The sequence below is a fragment of the Pezoporus flaviventris genome, unplaced genomic scaffold, assembly GCF_033815535.1.
Source record: "Pezoporus flaviventris isolate CSIRO_AGI_PZ_B2104156 unplaced genomic scaffold, CSIRO_AGI_Pfla_v1 ptg000034l, whole genome shotgun sequence".
NCBI lineage: Eukaryota > Metazoa > Chordata > Aves > Psittaciformes > Psittacidae > Pezoporus > Pezoporus flaviventris.
In genome coordinates this window covers 311,125-326,577 of record NW_026892582.1, presented here as the reverse complement: position 1 = coordinate 326,577, position 15,453 = coordinate 311,125, and the positions used below count along the sequence as shown (strand labels likewise).

Below are 15,453 nucleotides of genomic sequence, written 5' to 3'. Positions count from 1 at the left end.
GTGATGATACCACAACACTGGACTTTTAAAACTGAGCCTGACAGGGTCCTGGGGCATCTAGTTTAGGTTATGCTTTGCCTAGAAAAGTTGGACAAGATGATCCTTGAGGTCCCTTCCAACCTGTTATTCTGTGGTTCTATGGTTCTTTTCTGTCACTGGGTTCATAATGAAGGGAATTCTGTTGCTTGTTGTCTCTGATTCTCTACAAATCAGAGAGATGTGCAACCACAGAGTTCAGCTCCAAAGCATGACCCTGGAGTAGTATCACACTGACTGACAACCTTTTGTGTGTCATCCCTTCCCTGGGCCTTCAAGCTCAGCTTCCAACCAAAATATGAATTTGTTTTCTTTTGTGTCTAGGAGCTTGAGAGACTAGAAGTTGAAAGGGTGGAGATGATTCGGCAGCATCTTTGCCAGTATACACAGCTGCGGCATGAGACAGACATGTTCAACCAAAGTGTAAGTCTGCTTTTTGTTTGGTCCCTTTGGCCTTTATTGTACTTCAGCTGAGCAGAAGAGTCCCTATCCTCATCCAACTGACCTGTATCAAAAGGAGGAGTGAAAAGCGTACGCAGTCAGCTTGTTAGTTTTTACTGCCACCCTACATTTCTGCTCCTCCAAGACTCTCTTATCCTGATTACATTTCATACTTCTAGATCACAGCTTCTTGTTGGGGGAGACACACTGAATTGAATTACATGTGAACAGCATGAGCTATTATTAGTTCTCCCTGCAAGATGCGCTATTCCTGAGCTGGTCTATTCTTGCAAGGAAGGTGGTAAATAGTTGGGAGAGGGAATGTATATATTTTTTTTGTATTAAAAAACTGGCTAGTTTTCAAATACTAAAACATGGGGGCTGTTTGCTGACCTCAGTACATGGTCGTATTTGGTGTAAGGTACGGATTGCAGGACAGGAAGCAGAGACCATCTGGCTAGTGCCTGGCATAGGAAGCCTGTCTCTGCTTGATGTTAAAAGTCAGCCTCTTTGCTTCCTGCTGTGAGGCTTCACATTCAGATGTGACTGTTGTCCACTAAGTCATGTGTACCTGCAGTTCTCACTTGTCTGCAAATGCAATATAAGTGTGCCCATAGCTGCTCTATACTTCAGAGCAATGACTGCTTCTGCTTGAAATGTGTCCTTGACATTTTGATTCTTGTTTTGTTCATTTTAGACAGTAGAGCTCGTGGATCAGTTGCTTCGGAAAGTGGATCCTGCCAAAGACAGGGAACTGTGGGTAAAAGAACACAAAACTGGAGATATCCGACCTGTGGACATGGAAATATAGACTGATCTTTAGTTGTATGTCATGAGTCCACTGAATTAACCCAGCTAATGTTTGCTTTTTAAGGGTCAGAAGAGCATAAGGAAAAGGTTGTTCCACTACCAGACTCCTTGTAATTTATGCCTGTACAGGCCATCTCTGTTACATTTAGTCATTAAAATGGTCCTCATTGTGCTAAGCCTTAAGCACCAGACATTCCAGGATGAAGAAACCAGATGTGTGCTTCCCACCAGAGGTTCCCAATTGCACGCAGCTTCCAGAAGAAATCTGCTTTCTGGTACAAGGAGAGCTCTGTTCTTCAGTGACTTTGTGCTACATCCCTTGCATGACTATCTTTATACAGTATGTTAGAACAACCATGCAGAGAGCCTCTGGCCAGCAAGTGAATAACTGAACATGATGCAGGAGGCAAGGAGGTCCTGATCATGAATCCCAGGTCTGTCACTGACTGCTTTCATGGCTATAGGCAAGTCAGTTAACTTTTCCGGTTCCCCCATCTATAAAACACGTATCTTGCAGCAGTGTTGTGCAAACACACTTATTTCATATAACACAGTTTCCCACCAAGGCCCTTCTCCCAATATCTATGGAGAAGAGTCCTGTTCTTCCTGTTTTACACTCCCTCTCAGGGATACATAAACCCATTGTCATCATGATTTCTGTTCCAGGCCAATCAGTAAGGTTGAAAGTGTTAACTAGCACTGTTATTTATAAGGAAAGACTTGGTCGTGCTATACCTACCTCATTAGCTGTCTGAGTGCCCTCAATGACAGAAAGAGGTTATATACCAAGGAATAAATGAGATACTCAAAACCTTTCCTGCTTATGCAAGATGTTTTCTCACAAAAATCTCCTTCAAGACAGCCCTCTTACATTTGATTTAGGATCCAGGTTTAAATTGCCCTTTGTTGGTTCCTTCAGGTGAATATTGCAGCCTTTAGGTATCTTTAATTGCCAAGTTTTTCCAGCTAAATTGTGGGGTTTATCTTTTTAGAGCCTGATTTTCAAAGATGCCATGAATCTGTGATGCTAGATTGCATTAAATATAAGAGATGTAGGTGCCCAGCACTTCTGCACCAGCTGATTCTTAACCTTAGGCTTTTCCTTTGTTACCTTTACCACAAACTACCAAAAATGTAACACTGCCCCTGGCACATAATATTGTATAGTTTGGAGACTGGTTTTGAAAAGGTTTTTGAAAATTCATTTTCTTTTCTTGCTGTCATTTCTGATTGACTGTTCAGTGTTGCTGGTAATACAGTTTTCAGCATTTCATACAATGCCAAGATTCTTGCTTTAGATCCGAAACCTTGATTCTCACCACTGTGGCCTTTACTGTGTTGCTATCTACAATTTCCCAAGCAGTACTATGCCATTTGATCCACTTCACCTCATTGTTTCCATCATTTCTCCCCAGCACCAAAATTGCATCCTTTTGTTCTACTGCTGTTTTAGGTTTTTATTTACCAGCCTCTGAGTGCTGTGATTGGATCACTGAGAATTAATATTCCCCTTTACAAATTCTGAGACACAGAGAAGTCTTACCTGAAGCACGTATTTAATAATGCTGCAGTGATTATTTTCCTGGTTTGTTATTTCAGTCTGAATTCTATGGCATTTTCCTCCTGTTCCCTTTTCCTCAACCATCTCTTTACTAATATAGATTCATTCTTGTCTTGAAAAATGCTTCTACAACCCACATCTCTGCTGAATCATTACCCTTTATAAACCTTTGCACGTTGGCAAGTGCGCTGCCATGACCACTGCATGCTCAGGATCACTGTTCCTCGTGTGACACCTCCAGACACACTTCTGAATTTGTGACTATTGTTTTATTCTCAGTGTTGGAAGCATCCAGCACAGTTATGTGAGACTCTTCTAAGTACCTGCCAAGACCATTGCAGTACAAATGAAACATGGTTTGTGTCACACAGTCCCTGAACTCAGTAGAGTACATACTCTTCCCCAGATTCCTCTTCTGCTACTCAAGCAGGGATGTTTTGTGGTGATGTCTTTTACGGTCTTCCTACTGATTGACTCTCTTACTCATTTTGTCATACCAATGATACTTTTCCTATCTCTACCATGCACTTTGGAGGACAGGCACTTTTCTTTTTATTAAACCACAGGGGCAGGGTGAGCTTTCAAAACTTCAATGGCCAAAAATAACTGGAGTACTTTAGAGCTGCATCTCAGGTGGACCCCTGTGTTCTAAGCTCTATTGTAAATCAGAATAAGCAATCTTGATGCCACCTCACCACAATCGTGTTTTGATTGCAAAACCAAGCTAATTGTGCACTTTATACAGGATTCTCCTTAAAAATACCTGAAATAATCTGTTACCAATTACACTTTTACTCTTTAAAGATGTTTTTTATTTTATCTGTTTTGGACTGGAAATACTGTCCATTAGCATAGGTTTCTGTGAGGACCAAAGAGTATTTTGGTTCCTCTACTAAGTTGTATTTAAGCTGCTGTTATTTCTCAGTTGTCTTTTCTGGTAGCTGCTTTTTTTCCCTTTAGTTTTATTTCCAGACAGTTCTCCTACTTCTTGGTTTTGGTCCATTTGAAATGTTGCAGGCATGCGTGAGCTGCACAGAATGATCATTCTTTTGATGGAGATTGTCTCCCTTTTTCACTTTGATAACCTGAGGAGAGCCCTTGTACCTGGCTGTTAATCTTTACTGGGCCCAGCAAACTCTCAGGCAGTGCTGCTCTGCAGTGGATGAGATGCTTTCTCTAAAACAAGATACTCATCTGTAATAGGTGGAAGTTTTGCTGTTGCTCATAGACAGTTTGCAGCTTATTTCCTGCAAAAGTTGATATTCCTTTGTGATATGACACTGCAGACTGTAGGATCAGTGTTACCTGGCGCATTCATTTCGCTGGCTGATGGATCATGGACAGTGGCATGCCTTACAAGTCAGGGAATGCTGGAGCCCCTGTGCTTCTGAATGGACAACATCCTCAAAGAAGGTAGTGGCATGTTTGAGAATATGGACACCTGCCTTCGTGTTCATTCCTTACAGGGTAACTTTGGGAGTCACAGCTTTGCTCAATTAATCTTCCACTGAGTTGCAAAAATGCAGCTGAACTTGTAATTGGTCATCATAAACAGCTTCTTGTCCAGAGCCATATTCAGCTTTGTGTTATGGTAACAAAGCTAGCATGTGGAAAGCATGATGTTGCAATGTAACTGATAAATAGGAATAGCAAAGTAAGCCTCTTACCTTCGTAAGTACTGAGCTTAAGCATCACCCCATTTCGCCTGGCAGGTAGGCTCACACACTTGATCCAAGTTTTTACTATTTTAGTTACTACATGAAAAATTCTGTTGAGTGACAAGGCTGGTTTACATCTTCACATGGCCTGTGGTCACAGAGCAGAAGGTGAGCTTTTGATTAGTGTTGTGCACTTTCACCCTAAGAGGTGCGTACAGTCAGTGGGAATTGCTTGTGGTTTGTTCTTACCTGGGAGCTCTACTTGCCTGGGTTTTTGTTGAAGCCACCTACGTACTGCAGCGCTTGCTCTTTGCCTAACCAATGCTGTCACATACTTGTGCTGTCAAGCCTCTGGCTCCCTGGCAATCTTTATTTCAGCCAGAGCCTTTTGGCCCTTGTGTGAACAAAAAGGCTGTACGAATTCCTATGGCTTTGAACCCACAGGGTGTGCTGGCTCTGGTGCCAGAGCTGGTGAGGTGTTTACCAGCTGTATCTTCAGCTGCCGTGCAGAATGTGAATTTTATTCATCATCCACACCAGCCCACCTATGTCTTCAAAGACATCTCCTGGCACAGCTTACTCAACAGAGTCCTTGCTGGAAGTTTTTCTCTAAGATATTCTTTCAGCTTATTTTCTAACAGAACTCACTCTGGATCCAGTGCTATTGGCTGATTCCTGTTGGAGTTGCTGAGCTGAAAGCAAGGAGTCCTTTACCATGTGAGCCAATTGCACTTTCCTCCCATCACTGTCAAGATTCCAGTTGCTTTTATAGAGCAACATCCAAAAAGGCTTTCCAGCAGATTTTCAGTCTTCTCCAGATTCACTCACATCTGTAAATTACTTCTGTGTGCTGAACATAGTTTGAAAGACTTCAGTTGTTCCCTTGTGGGAATGTTATTTTGTTACCTGACACTGGGACCTTTAAAGATAACTATATTTTTTCTTTTTAATTATCGTAACAGCAGTGCAAGTCATAAGGAAATCTCTGTTACGTTTCTAGAATACTTTTCCCCTTCTTGCAGCCCTGCCTGAGCTGCTGTGGGGTAGCTCTGCTCCCCCTCATGTTGCACAGTTACAACAAACATTGAAATCATGCTTCTTTTTGTGCATAACAGGCAGCATGCAAAGTTGTGCTCTGGTTCTCTTTAGCCTTCATGCATCTGTGCAGTTTGATGTTGAAGAATTAGATGCTTTTTGCTTAACTGATAGCCTCATGCTATAATGTCAGTCTGTGTAGTTGCCTTGTGACAGTGAACTGCACTCGGATCACTCCTTTTTTCTTGAGAGGAGTTTTCTGTAAAGTATTCACAGGGAACTTTTACATGCTCAGTAGCACTCAGAATTTCTCAGAACCTCTTTACATTTTTCCCTGGTTTAATGTCATTGTTGAAATATTTGCTGCAAGTTAGACTCTTCACGTAAAAATGTGCAGTCTTCTTTCCACCTGCTCTTTGGAAGTGCTTGGCACTCCAAGATTTCTTGGAACACAACAGGGATGTAGGTGATAAAAGACTTTGAAAATCAGGCTAACAAACAGAAATGCACAAGGCTTTTTGGGGGTTTGTTGGGGTTTTTTTTCTTAGTCATTGAATACATATATAAGGTAAACATCATTAAGAAATGGGAGCCTCAGATACTTAATGTATAAGACCTACCTGCTGTACATGCAGTTCCCAGGCATTCCACGAGTGGCCCTGTGTCAGGCTGTAGTAGGAGCACAGCTCTAGAGCGTGGTGCTAAGGCTTACCTTCTGATGCAGCTGTAAAAACCCAAATCAGAAATTCAGTTAAGAAGTAGCTTTGCTCATCTATTTCTTCAGTCACACACAGGGAGAAAAAGAACACTGCTCACCCAGGTGGGTCCTTCACTATCAAGCACCTTAAGGAATCCAGACCAGCACCTTGAAGGTCCCCCTGGAATGAGTAATGTGACTTGTTGGTGTGATCAGTTAACTGTTTTCTCCTGAATTGCAAACATGCTTGCTATTTCATAGTAGCTAGTGTGCTTTTTTTGTGCTAGTGCAGCCTGCTGGGTCTGTTGCCAGAGATGGTGCAGTCTGGTGTTCTGGAGGCAGTCCTGGTCACCCTTAACCTTTTGCGCTTTATGAGAACTAGGGCTTCAAAAAACAGTGTCAAAAAGACAGCTTTAAAATGACCTTTCTTGATCACTTTCTGGAAAATCTAGGCTTTTTGCTACTCAGCATGTGTTGAAATAGGAGAATGAGATCCCAGAGGTTGCTGAAGGATTGCTGTGGATTGTTCTTGCTTTGTAGGCATCCCCCTGTACTCATACGGTGGTAGGGAATGGCTGCTGAGCATCCTTCTTTGCACAGCACAGCTGTCTGACATTCTGCCAGAGGAGCCTGCTGGTCACATTTAACTTAACCAGGTGGGAATAGAGGGAGGCAGATTCAAATTAAAACCAGACACGTAGGGCAGGAAAATCTTCAGCTGACCCGGTGGCATTTGAGCTTCTGGACACGAGGCACTTGTCTCCCTCAGGCTCTGGTGAGTCTGTTAACAGGCTCCTCACACTCTGAACTCTGCTTAGCACATTAAAAGCAGTGATGAAACATTTCCTAGTATCTGTTGCTTGATACAGGGCTCTTTAAGTAGCACCTAGTTGTGCCAGTGGGAGACATGTGGCAATCCCACCCTGGTGCTACAGTATGGTTTCTGGCATCACAGTGCTATGATGTCCTGTGCCCTTGCACTGAACTGACTGTAAGTCTGGCACAGACATGTCAAGCCTGTTGTGCAGGTATCCTCCAGGAGCTTGGAGCACACCATCTTTCTTGGTGATAAAGTCTTTCCTAACAGCCAATCCTTGTCTTTTCCTGAGAAGAACTATTGTATAAATAACATTCACAACTTTTTGTGATATAGATCTTACTCATATAAATGTGCATCTTTCAATTCTTATTTTGAACTCTTCATTGGTACTGTAGCCAACCCTCTAACACTGAGATACACCAGTTTTGATAATCTTTTCTTTAATTTTGACTGACCAAACTTCATACTTTTGGATATTTTCTGAGAGTGGTAAGTGCATGCTTTTGGGAGGTGTTATTTTGGCTTTTCTTTTGGATTTTTCTTACCAGCCACTGGGTTTGGAAGTGCAATGCCTCCTTTCTGTGCTAGTCACAGTTTAGTTTTAATTCCTGGACAGTTTTTTTCTGAAGGGACCAACAGATAGCACAATTTGTCTTCAATTTCTAATCCCATTTCCTCAAGGCAGAAACCTTTTGTGCCTAATGATGCAATTGATTATAAGAATTGTACATGGATAAAAATTTTCCATAGACCAGTAAAAACAAGTGTTACCACATAATAATTACAGGTAAAAAAAAAAAAAAAAGGAAAAAATATTTACTTGACACATTCAGATTTAATTCCCTCAACTTACATTAAGTTGAACTACTTAGGGTGTAAGAGACCAACTCAGTGGATATTCAGAACAAAAGCTTTTAGCTTCTGTATTCAGGTTCAGTGAGTAGATAGACTGTAATTCTCAATATATGCAGTCTTTCAGGGTTACTGATTTAACAAAGAGCTGAGTAACAGTTTGTATCACAACCTGACTAAAATTCTGCTAGTAATTCCCCTTGAAGTGCCTCTTTAAATTGTATCTGCCACAAGCATGTAGAATACACAGATTCACCCTATAAATTCCCAAAACTCAGGAGCAGCCAGTTTGCACAGATCTGTGCTGGATTCTCAATGCTCCTTCCTTGCTCTGCACTCTGCACTCCTTTAGGACATCCACATATCCAGTAGACCTGGCTTTGTCTCAGTGATCATTTACTGTCCAGCACAGTCATTCTAAATTCTCAATGCTGAAAATGGAGTTGGAAATGTTAAGACTTAAAAGGAATTGCATTGAAGGAGTTGCTAACCTCATCTTCTGACACATCATTCAGTAGAGTAAGCAGGGAATTCTGCATAAAAATAGTTGAGTAAGTGCATTTGGGGCCTAAATAGGCCTTTCTTGTGTAAAATCAAAACAACCTGACTTTTTTAATGCAGTTGCTGAGAAGAAATTTTCTGGTACTGGAAGTCTAAAGCTGAAAAGTGATTTCAGGGATCTCCCATCTCCATGACATGACAATCTTAGTAATTTGAATTTGGGAATGCTTGGCCTGAAATCCCTCGTTCTTTCGGAGTTGGGTTTTGGGGTTGTTTTTTTTTTTTGGTTTGGTTTTGTTTTTTTTTTTTGATGTGATGTCTGAAATTTTCAGAATAGCCTAAAAAATCTGAGTGCCCATTTACCAGACTTTTATTCCAGCAGGTCAAAAATACTCCATAGAGACAGCAACCTCTGTCCATTATGAAATAAAGCAGGTACTAGTATTGGACAAATATTTTCTTCTCCTGAGATTATTTCCATTCTTCCAGCAGCCCAAAATAGTGTGAAAAATCCACTGAGAAGTTTTGCAGACATTCTAACTGCAGGGATTCAAAGGCAGCCAGATCACCAGTCATACACTAAACCAGAGTTTTCTACTAAAATGAAGTTGCTTATTTGGTCCTTTTTGTGTAACTTTTGCTAAATACTTCTAAATTTCTAGGAAAGTTGTCTTTTGCCAGTACTAATGACTTATTTTAAAGATCTTTAACCAAAATTTTGTAACTTTAAATAAATTTTGGCTGAATAGACCCCTTAAATAGTTTATGTATCATGCAGACTGGATAACTAGTAAATCTCAGATCATAGTGCGTATTATAGGATGGCTTTTGGCCCATAAGGGTACACAGAGGAATCACTTTACTGAACTTATGAAGTTGAATGCGGAAAAGATTTAAGGGGCAGATCTTCAGCTCGGGTAAACTGGCAGAGTTTGGTGGAAGCTACTTTATGTCAGCTGTGGATCTTGTCCTTCAGTGTTGAAGGTATTTCCTATACATAATTTTTCTGTCTTTACTGTAAAACAATTTCATATGGTTAAACTGTATTTTCCTATATTGTTCTGCAAGTTTATATGCACCACAGTGCTCATCTCATCTCCTGTAAAATAAACTGTACAGAGACGCATTGAGCATGGAATCGTCTTTCCCCAGGTGCTTTTTCTCTCCCAAAGCCACACACTTTCCGATGCAGTATCATCAAAGAACACTTGGGGGCCATGTGCGCACGTACTGCTTTGTTGATGCAGCTTGAATTTGCAATCATATTACTTGGGTGTAATCTACTTGTACTTATCCTTTTCAGATCTTTGCATGATACTCAGATGAGTACAGTCCCTAAGATTTCGTATATTTTTAGAAAATTAAGAAGCAGCTGTAGTGAAGTGTAGCTGGTTTTGTTCCTTAAACCAGCAAGCAGGTTGAATGTGGTCTGAAAGCAGCTGCCACGAAACGGGCATGCTTTAAATTACATGTCTAGTAGAAGGTGTCCCTGCCCGTAGCAGGAGGTTAGAGCTGTATGAGCTTTAAGGTCCCTTCCAATCCAAACCGTTCTATGGTTCTGTGGTCTGTTAAGTCTTCTATACCAAGTCAGTCCTTTACTTGCAAGTTCTGCATGTGTCTTGAAGCTTAGTTGGAGAGAAAGCAATTGTAAAATGTTACTGTTAATAACTTATTCTACTTTGAATAATTGCATTAATATGCATGCTGGCAGGTTTTCTGCAAAAGTCAAAATTGGCCTTGCCAAAATCCTGTCTAATCCAGCAACTGTCTCCAAAAGTGACCATCATGGGATACTGCTATAGAGGTGGAGCTCAGAGCAAGCAGGTTTTACAGGTCTGCAGAGCACAAGCACGTCTTCCCAGTGATATGTGACTCGGGGACTTTGGAGGTAACAGCAGTACCCACACATCTTATAAACCTCGGTGGAGGTTTCTTCTAAGAATTTGGCTGGTTTTGAGCTCATGTAAGAATTCAGTTTCTGCAGCCACCTGCAGAATGGCACCTCAGAGCTCCGGTGTATGCACACTGATGTGGTAAGTACTTGTAGGGGCTGCACACTCTTAGAAAAGGAGACAAAAGGTAAGACACAGAAAAAGTTCCAGGTGGCAGCTTGGTTTTCACAGCAGAGTCTTTGCACCTTGTCCAAAGTGGCCTAAATCTGGTGGAGAATTTCAGAATGTAGTGTCCAATGTTGGTGTATGGTACAGACCACCTTTGTGAATACGTAACAATCCTCTGTGTGCTGTGTTACATTTAACTGCAGCTTACCAGCAGAAAGCATTTTCAGTTGTAGAGGACTTTGGTCCAACTTTGAAACGCAAGATAGGGAGTTAATTATACAAGCCATGACATGTACTTTGTATGCTGGGGTACTGTCAGCACCCTGAAAAACACAGAGGTGAAAGGACCAGAGTGGATGGTGGAGATAGCAGTGTGGCAGCCTCTCCATCTGCAACATTTAGATGTAAAGGTTAGGAGGTTTAACTCCGTTCTGCACAGAAATACCTGTGCTAGACTTTGGCAACCAAAATAATTAAAACAGCTTGCATTCCACTGTGCAATTAAGCTTTTGACCCTCATGTTCCCCAGATATGGAAAGCAAGCTGCAAGGGAATCAGTAAGGAAATCTGATTCCAGATCACTCTTGGGACTAAGTAGATATGATTTGTGCCTCAAGCTCTTACCTAATGCTTTAGGGTAATTAATTATTATTAATTAAAACTATGTCAATACAGTCTGCATCTTCTGCTGATCTTCCCTGATCAGCAATATCCTGAAATCTCCAGATAAATACAAATTTTCTATATGATGAACTGAACAGTATGTTAGGAGTGTCTTAACTTTTATTTGATTGCAAAGATTAAGTATAAGTGGAAATTGGGGTCTGTACACACCATGCACACCTAGGTTGCAGAACATCAGAGATGCTTATGATGATTTACAGTGCTCATGGAAGGATTCACACAGGACCATTTACTAGGAGCAGTCATAACTACTGGTGTGAGTCAAATGAAGAAGTTTAATTTATTCTACAAGCTGAATGGGCTGAAAGTGGGTTTGAGCCCTCACAGGTCATTGTGGCTTAGGTCCATGAGGCTCTTAAAAGCAAAGCTATGTGCAAAGTTGAAGCAACTGGTTTAACTTAGCTCTTGTCATTTTTTCTGCTTTGCTACATAGGTGCCAACTGCTTTTTCTCTCATGTGGTTTCATTAAATACAATGGCAATTAATGAACTGATGGTCAAGGCAAAATAGCCCAAGAAGTGCTGTTTGCACACCCATGACTGAACCAACCTCACACACAAGTGAAGTTTTGGCAGTCAGGATCTGGACTGAAACCACAGAAATAGCACTGTCACATTTCTTACTCAAAGAATCTTCCTTGTATAAATTACTGTCTCGGTCCTTATACAAATGAAGAAAAAATTACCAACATGAACTAATGAAGTATTTATTGCAGGGACAAACAGTCCTGCCTCACGGGTTAGTGCTGCATGCTCTGTTTGCACTGCGTTTTTCACAAGGCCCTGAAAGAAGGGGATGAGAACATTTAGCTCCAATTTTATTTTGACTTCCTGCTTTATAAAGTAGAAAACCACACACTTGGTCTCCTGGAGCTACAGCAGAAGTTAGTGTTCTGTTTACAGAACTTTGATGGTTTCGGTAGACTTAGCAAATGCTTTAAGACTGTATCATTTGTCTCTGCTTGCTTGCTCAGAGAGACTAGGACTCTCTCTATCAGTTGCTTAGGTGTCTTTTACAGCATGGTGACCATCTCTCTGCTTACAGGTCCAGGCTTCTGGAGCTCTTTTCACTGCCCCTTCACCTTCTAACAAGTCTATTTTAAAGGGGGAAAGGTTGCCAAATGGAGCTCTAGTTAACATGGAAACATGGGAGTCGGGTCAGGACAGCCCCTTAGCACTGCTCCCAGTGCTCAGAAATCTTTCCTGTTGGCTCACTTTGGCATGAAAATGTGTGTAGTCAATGCCTCTTTTGTCCTTTGCTATTTTATGTTTTCCCTCAGTCTTATCTATTGCTGAATCAAAGTTATTTCTTAAGTCTCAAATCTGTGAAAAGGAAAAATTGAGTTAGGCCAAAAGTCCATATAGTCCAGTGTCCTGGCATGACAGTGACCAGTAAGAACTAGTTTCTTTCATAGGGGAGGGTGGGAGAAAAGCTTTGTAATGAAATACATTGTGATTCATCCCTATATAATATTTTGAGCCCTTGGTGACCCCTGTTCAGAGCCTGTCTCCTCCCCAGCAGGGACAGTGTTGTATTTAAACAGCACTTGAGAGATGTTTTTATCTCCCATGAGCTGATTTTGGAACTCATATAAACTTCCCATAACATGATGTAGAAAACAGCTGAACAGCACAGTGATGTATGATAAGAAGCATCTCCTTCTGCTTCCCACTAATCTGCATCTCACTGGGTTAATTTGTTGTCTTAGTTCTTGCATGGGAAGAGATGGCTACTTGCCTTCTGTAGTCAACCCGCAATCTTGACAGCTCACTATCATGTTCCTTCCCCCTTGACCCCATCATTTGTTGTTCATGGTCAGCAGACCTAGCCCTGCTTGGTCCTCTCCAGGTGGGACAAACAGAATTACACAAGGTTTTTAAGATGTAGTTTTTAAGTTGAGGCATGCCTAATAACCTGATACCCTGCCCAAATAATAAGCCAATGTAGCAAAGGGCAGATGCGACTGCTGGGGTAGCTAGGAAAGGGAGAAGTGCTATGGGAGACCCAAAGATAGTGACGGCCAGTGAAGTGAGAGCACCACAAGTCCCTAAATGCAGCTTATGACATCAGGCTGTAGTGGAAATGCCAGCAGAGAAACTGACTGTTGCAATGGGGACTGCCAGCGACATCAGATGCTGGTCCTAGAGGAATATCGGAGGAGTGGACCAAGAGACAAGAGGCTGCAAAACAACAGATGTAGCCAAGTGGAAGTGTTTTGCTCTACCGTGCAGATGAATAAGCTGACATCAACCTGGAGTGAGAGGATTATGCCTACAGCCTCCTGAGGAGGTATGTCACGGCTTGGCATTGCTCACTCTGCTGCTGTCCCACACACTCAAGTTTGTCATCGTCTTCCACTGAAGACTGGGCACTCACAAAGGTCAAGAGTGCTGAAGAAGGTACATGCCTTCTGGTAAGTCTTCCCATTCTCCAGTTCTGGTACTAGGCACAGGTATATGGGATGTCCAAATAGACCCAGAGGCACAGCATCATCTTTTTCATCTGCTGTATTTGAGGAGCACATCCAAGGATGGGGCAGCCACAGCTTTTCTGGGCAACCTTTCCACCCTCATAGTAAAGAATTTCTTCCTAAGTTGTCCTAGGATACTTGGTTTATCTATTTTCTTAAAGTTGTTATTAAATGTTTGCACTGGAACAAACCAGAAGACTAGAGCTGGAATGTCTCCCAGACACCCAACCTTCCCAAAGTTGCCTTTTTCATCGTATTCAGTGAAGTGCCACATGTGTGGCTCTTTGCCTTACTTAACTTGTATGTGGTGCCTTGGGAAGTGAGCACATGAAACCTGACAGAACTGTCACGTCTCAATCTAATGGATTTATTCCATGTTTTAAAAAGCTACAAACCAGTATTATTGATTCCAAGGCATAACTGACAAAGAGTTCTCCAGGCTGGAATGTTTGTGCTTTATTATTTGATCCTTCGAAGCGCAGCCCCCGCCTGGTATGTAGAGGTAATATATTTAAACAACGAATGTAAGTACACATTAATAATTAGCATATAGTTGACATCTCTGGCCATAGAAGGAGCCTTTGTGTCTGAAAGGTTGTGCTTTATGTGTAGTAAAACACAAAAATTTATAGCATGTCTCACAGCAGATTATTCAGATTGCATAAACCTTATTCATACAGATCAGATCAGTTGTCACACTGCATCTACTGGGAAGGCTCAGATGAACTCCACAAGCTATTTTGGCCTTAAAATTCCATTTTGTTTTGTCATACAAGTTTTGATGGAAAGCAAAATCCTTGGCAAAGACAACTTCAAAGCTGTGGAAGTCAGGTTTTTAGAGTGGGTTGCCTCTGATGTCCTGAGCATGAATATTCCACCTTTGTTAGTTAATGGAGTGACTCAGCAGAGACCAAACTCAATAGGATGGTGGGAGGGTGGACTCTGTCTTCTAGAGGAAAGAACCCTTTAGCTCACACCAATCCTTCTTATAAGGGGAAGGCAGTGGAAGTCTGGGGAGTAAAGGCGAGCAATTGGTTGGTAGAGAGGAAAAATCCTGCTACTAGGGCTACACCAGCACGAAACCCTAACTAACGTTAACGTTTGTGTTGTCTGATAGTTAATGTGTGTACAAGTTGACTAAGTAACTTCTGTACTTCAGTGATATAATAAATAATGTGTTTTTATGAGGAAAAGTGCTGGTTTACCTACTTACAAATATGCTTTCTGAAGGAAGCCATGTGATGAGTGTATTTATCAGGCCTCTGGGCTCTGTTTATATGGAAAAGTTCATTTTTATAAACTGAAAGAGGCAAAAAGAACATACACATAATAAAGAGGAGGAAGTGCACCTAGCAGGGACTGCTGTGAAGAGCACAGGAAACTGCTTTCTTGACCATTTGAAGTACTTTAAAATGCAATTAAAAAGCAAACTGGTTTACTGCGATACAGTAAAAATCTTAGTTTTCACATTTTTAGCACCCAAGTAAAATGCATTCTAAACCACTTCAAGCTTTTTAATATCTTAAGCAACAGCTCTAGAAGAAATTAGTCTTTTTTGGATTGGAGAAGACACGGTCAACTGGGAGGGACTCTTCATTAGGGACTGTGGTGATAGGACAAGGGGTAACGGGTTAAAACTTAAACAGGGGAAGTTTAGATTGGATCTAAGGAGGAAATTCTTTCCTGTGAGGGTGGTGAGGCACTGGAAAGGGCTGCCCAGGGAAGGTGTGAATGCTCCATCCCTGGCAGTGTTCAAGACCAGGTTGGATGAGGCCTTGGGTGAGATGGTTTAGTGTGAGGTGTCCCTGCCCATGGCAGGGGGGTTGGA

The 15,453-nt window shown here is 41.6% G+C and overlaps 1 protein-coding gene across 3 annotated transcripts in view; it reads left to right on the top strand.

Annotated features, from left to right (window-relative positions):
- The window catches only part of GAS7 (growth arrest specific 7), a 96,684-nt gene extending 87,147 nt beyond the window's left edge, over positions 1 to 9,537 (top strand). For all 3 annotated transcript variants that reach the window (XM_061461901.1, XM_061461900.1, XM_061461902.1), the window contains exons 13-14: positions 361 to 459; positions 1,175 to 9,537. In XM_061461901.1, the coding sequence (XP_061317885.1) occupies positions 361 to 459; positions 1,175 to 1,288 (213 nt within the window). In that variant the 3' untranslated portion in view covers positions 1,289 to 9,537. The remainder of the gene's footprint in view (positions 1 to 360; positions 460 to 1,174) is intronic.
- The last annotated feature ends 5,916 nt before the right edge of the window (positions 9,538 to 15,453 follow it).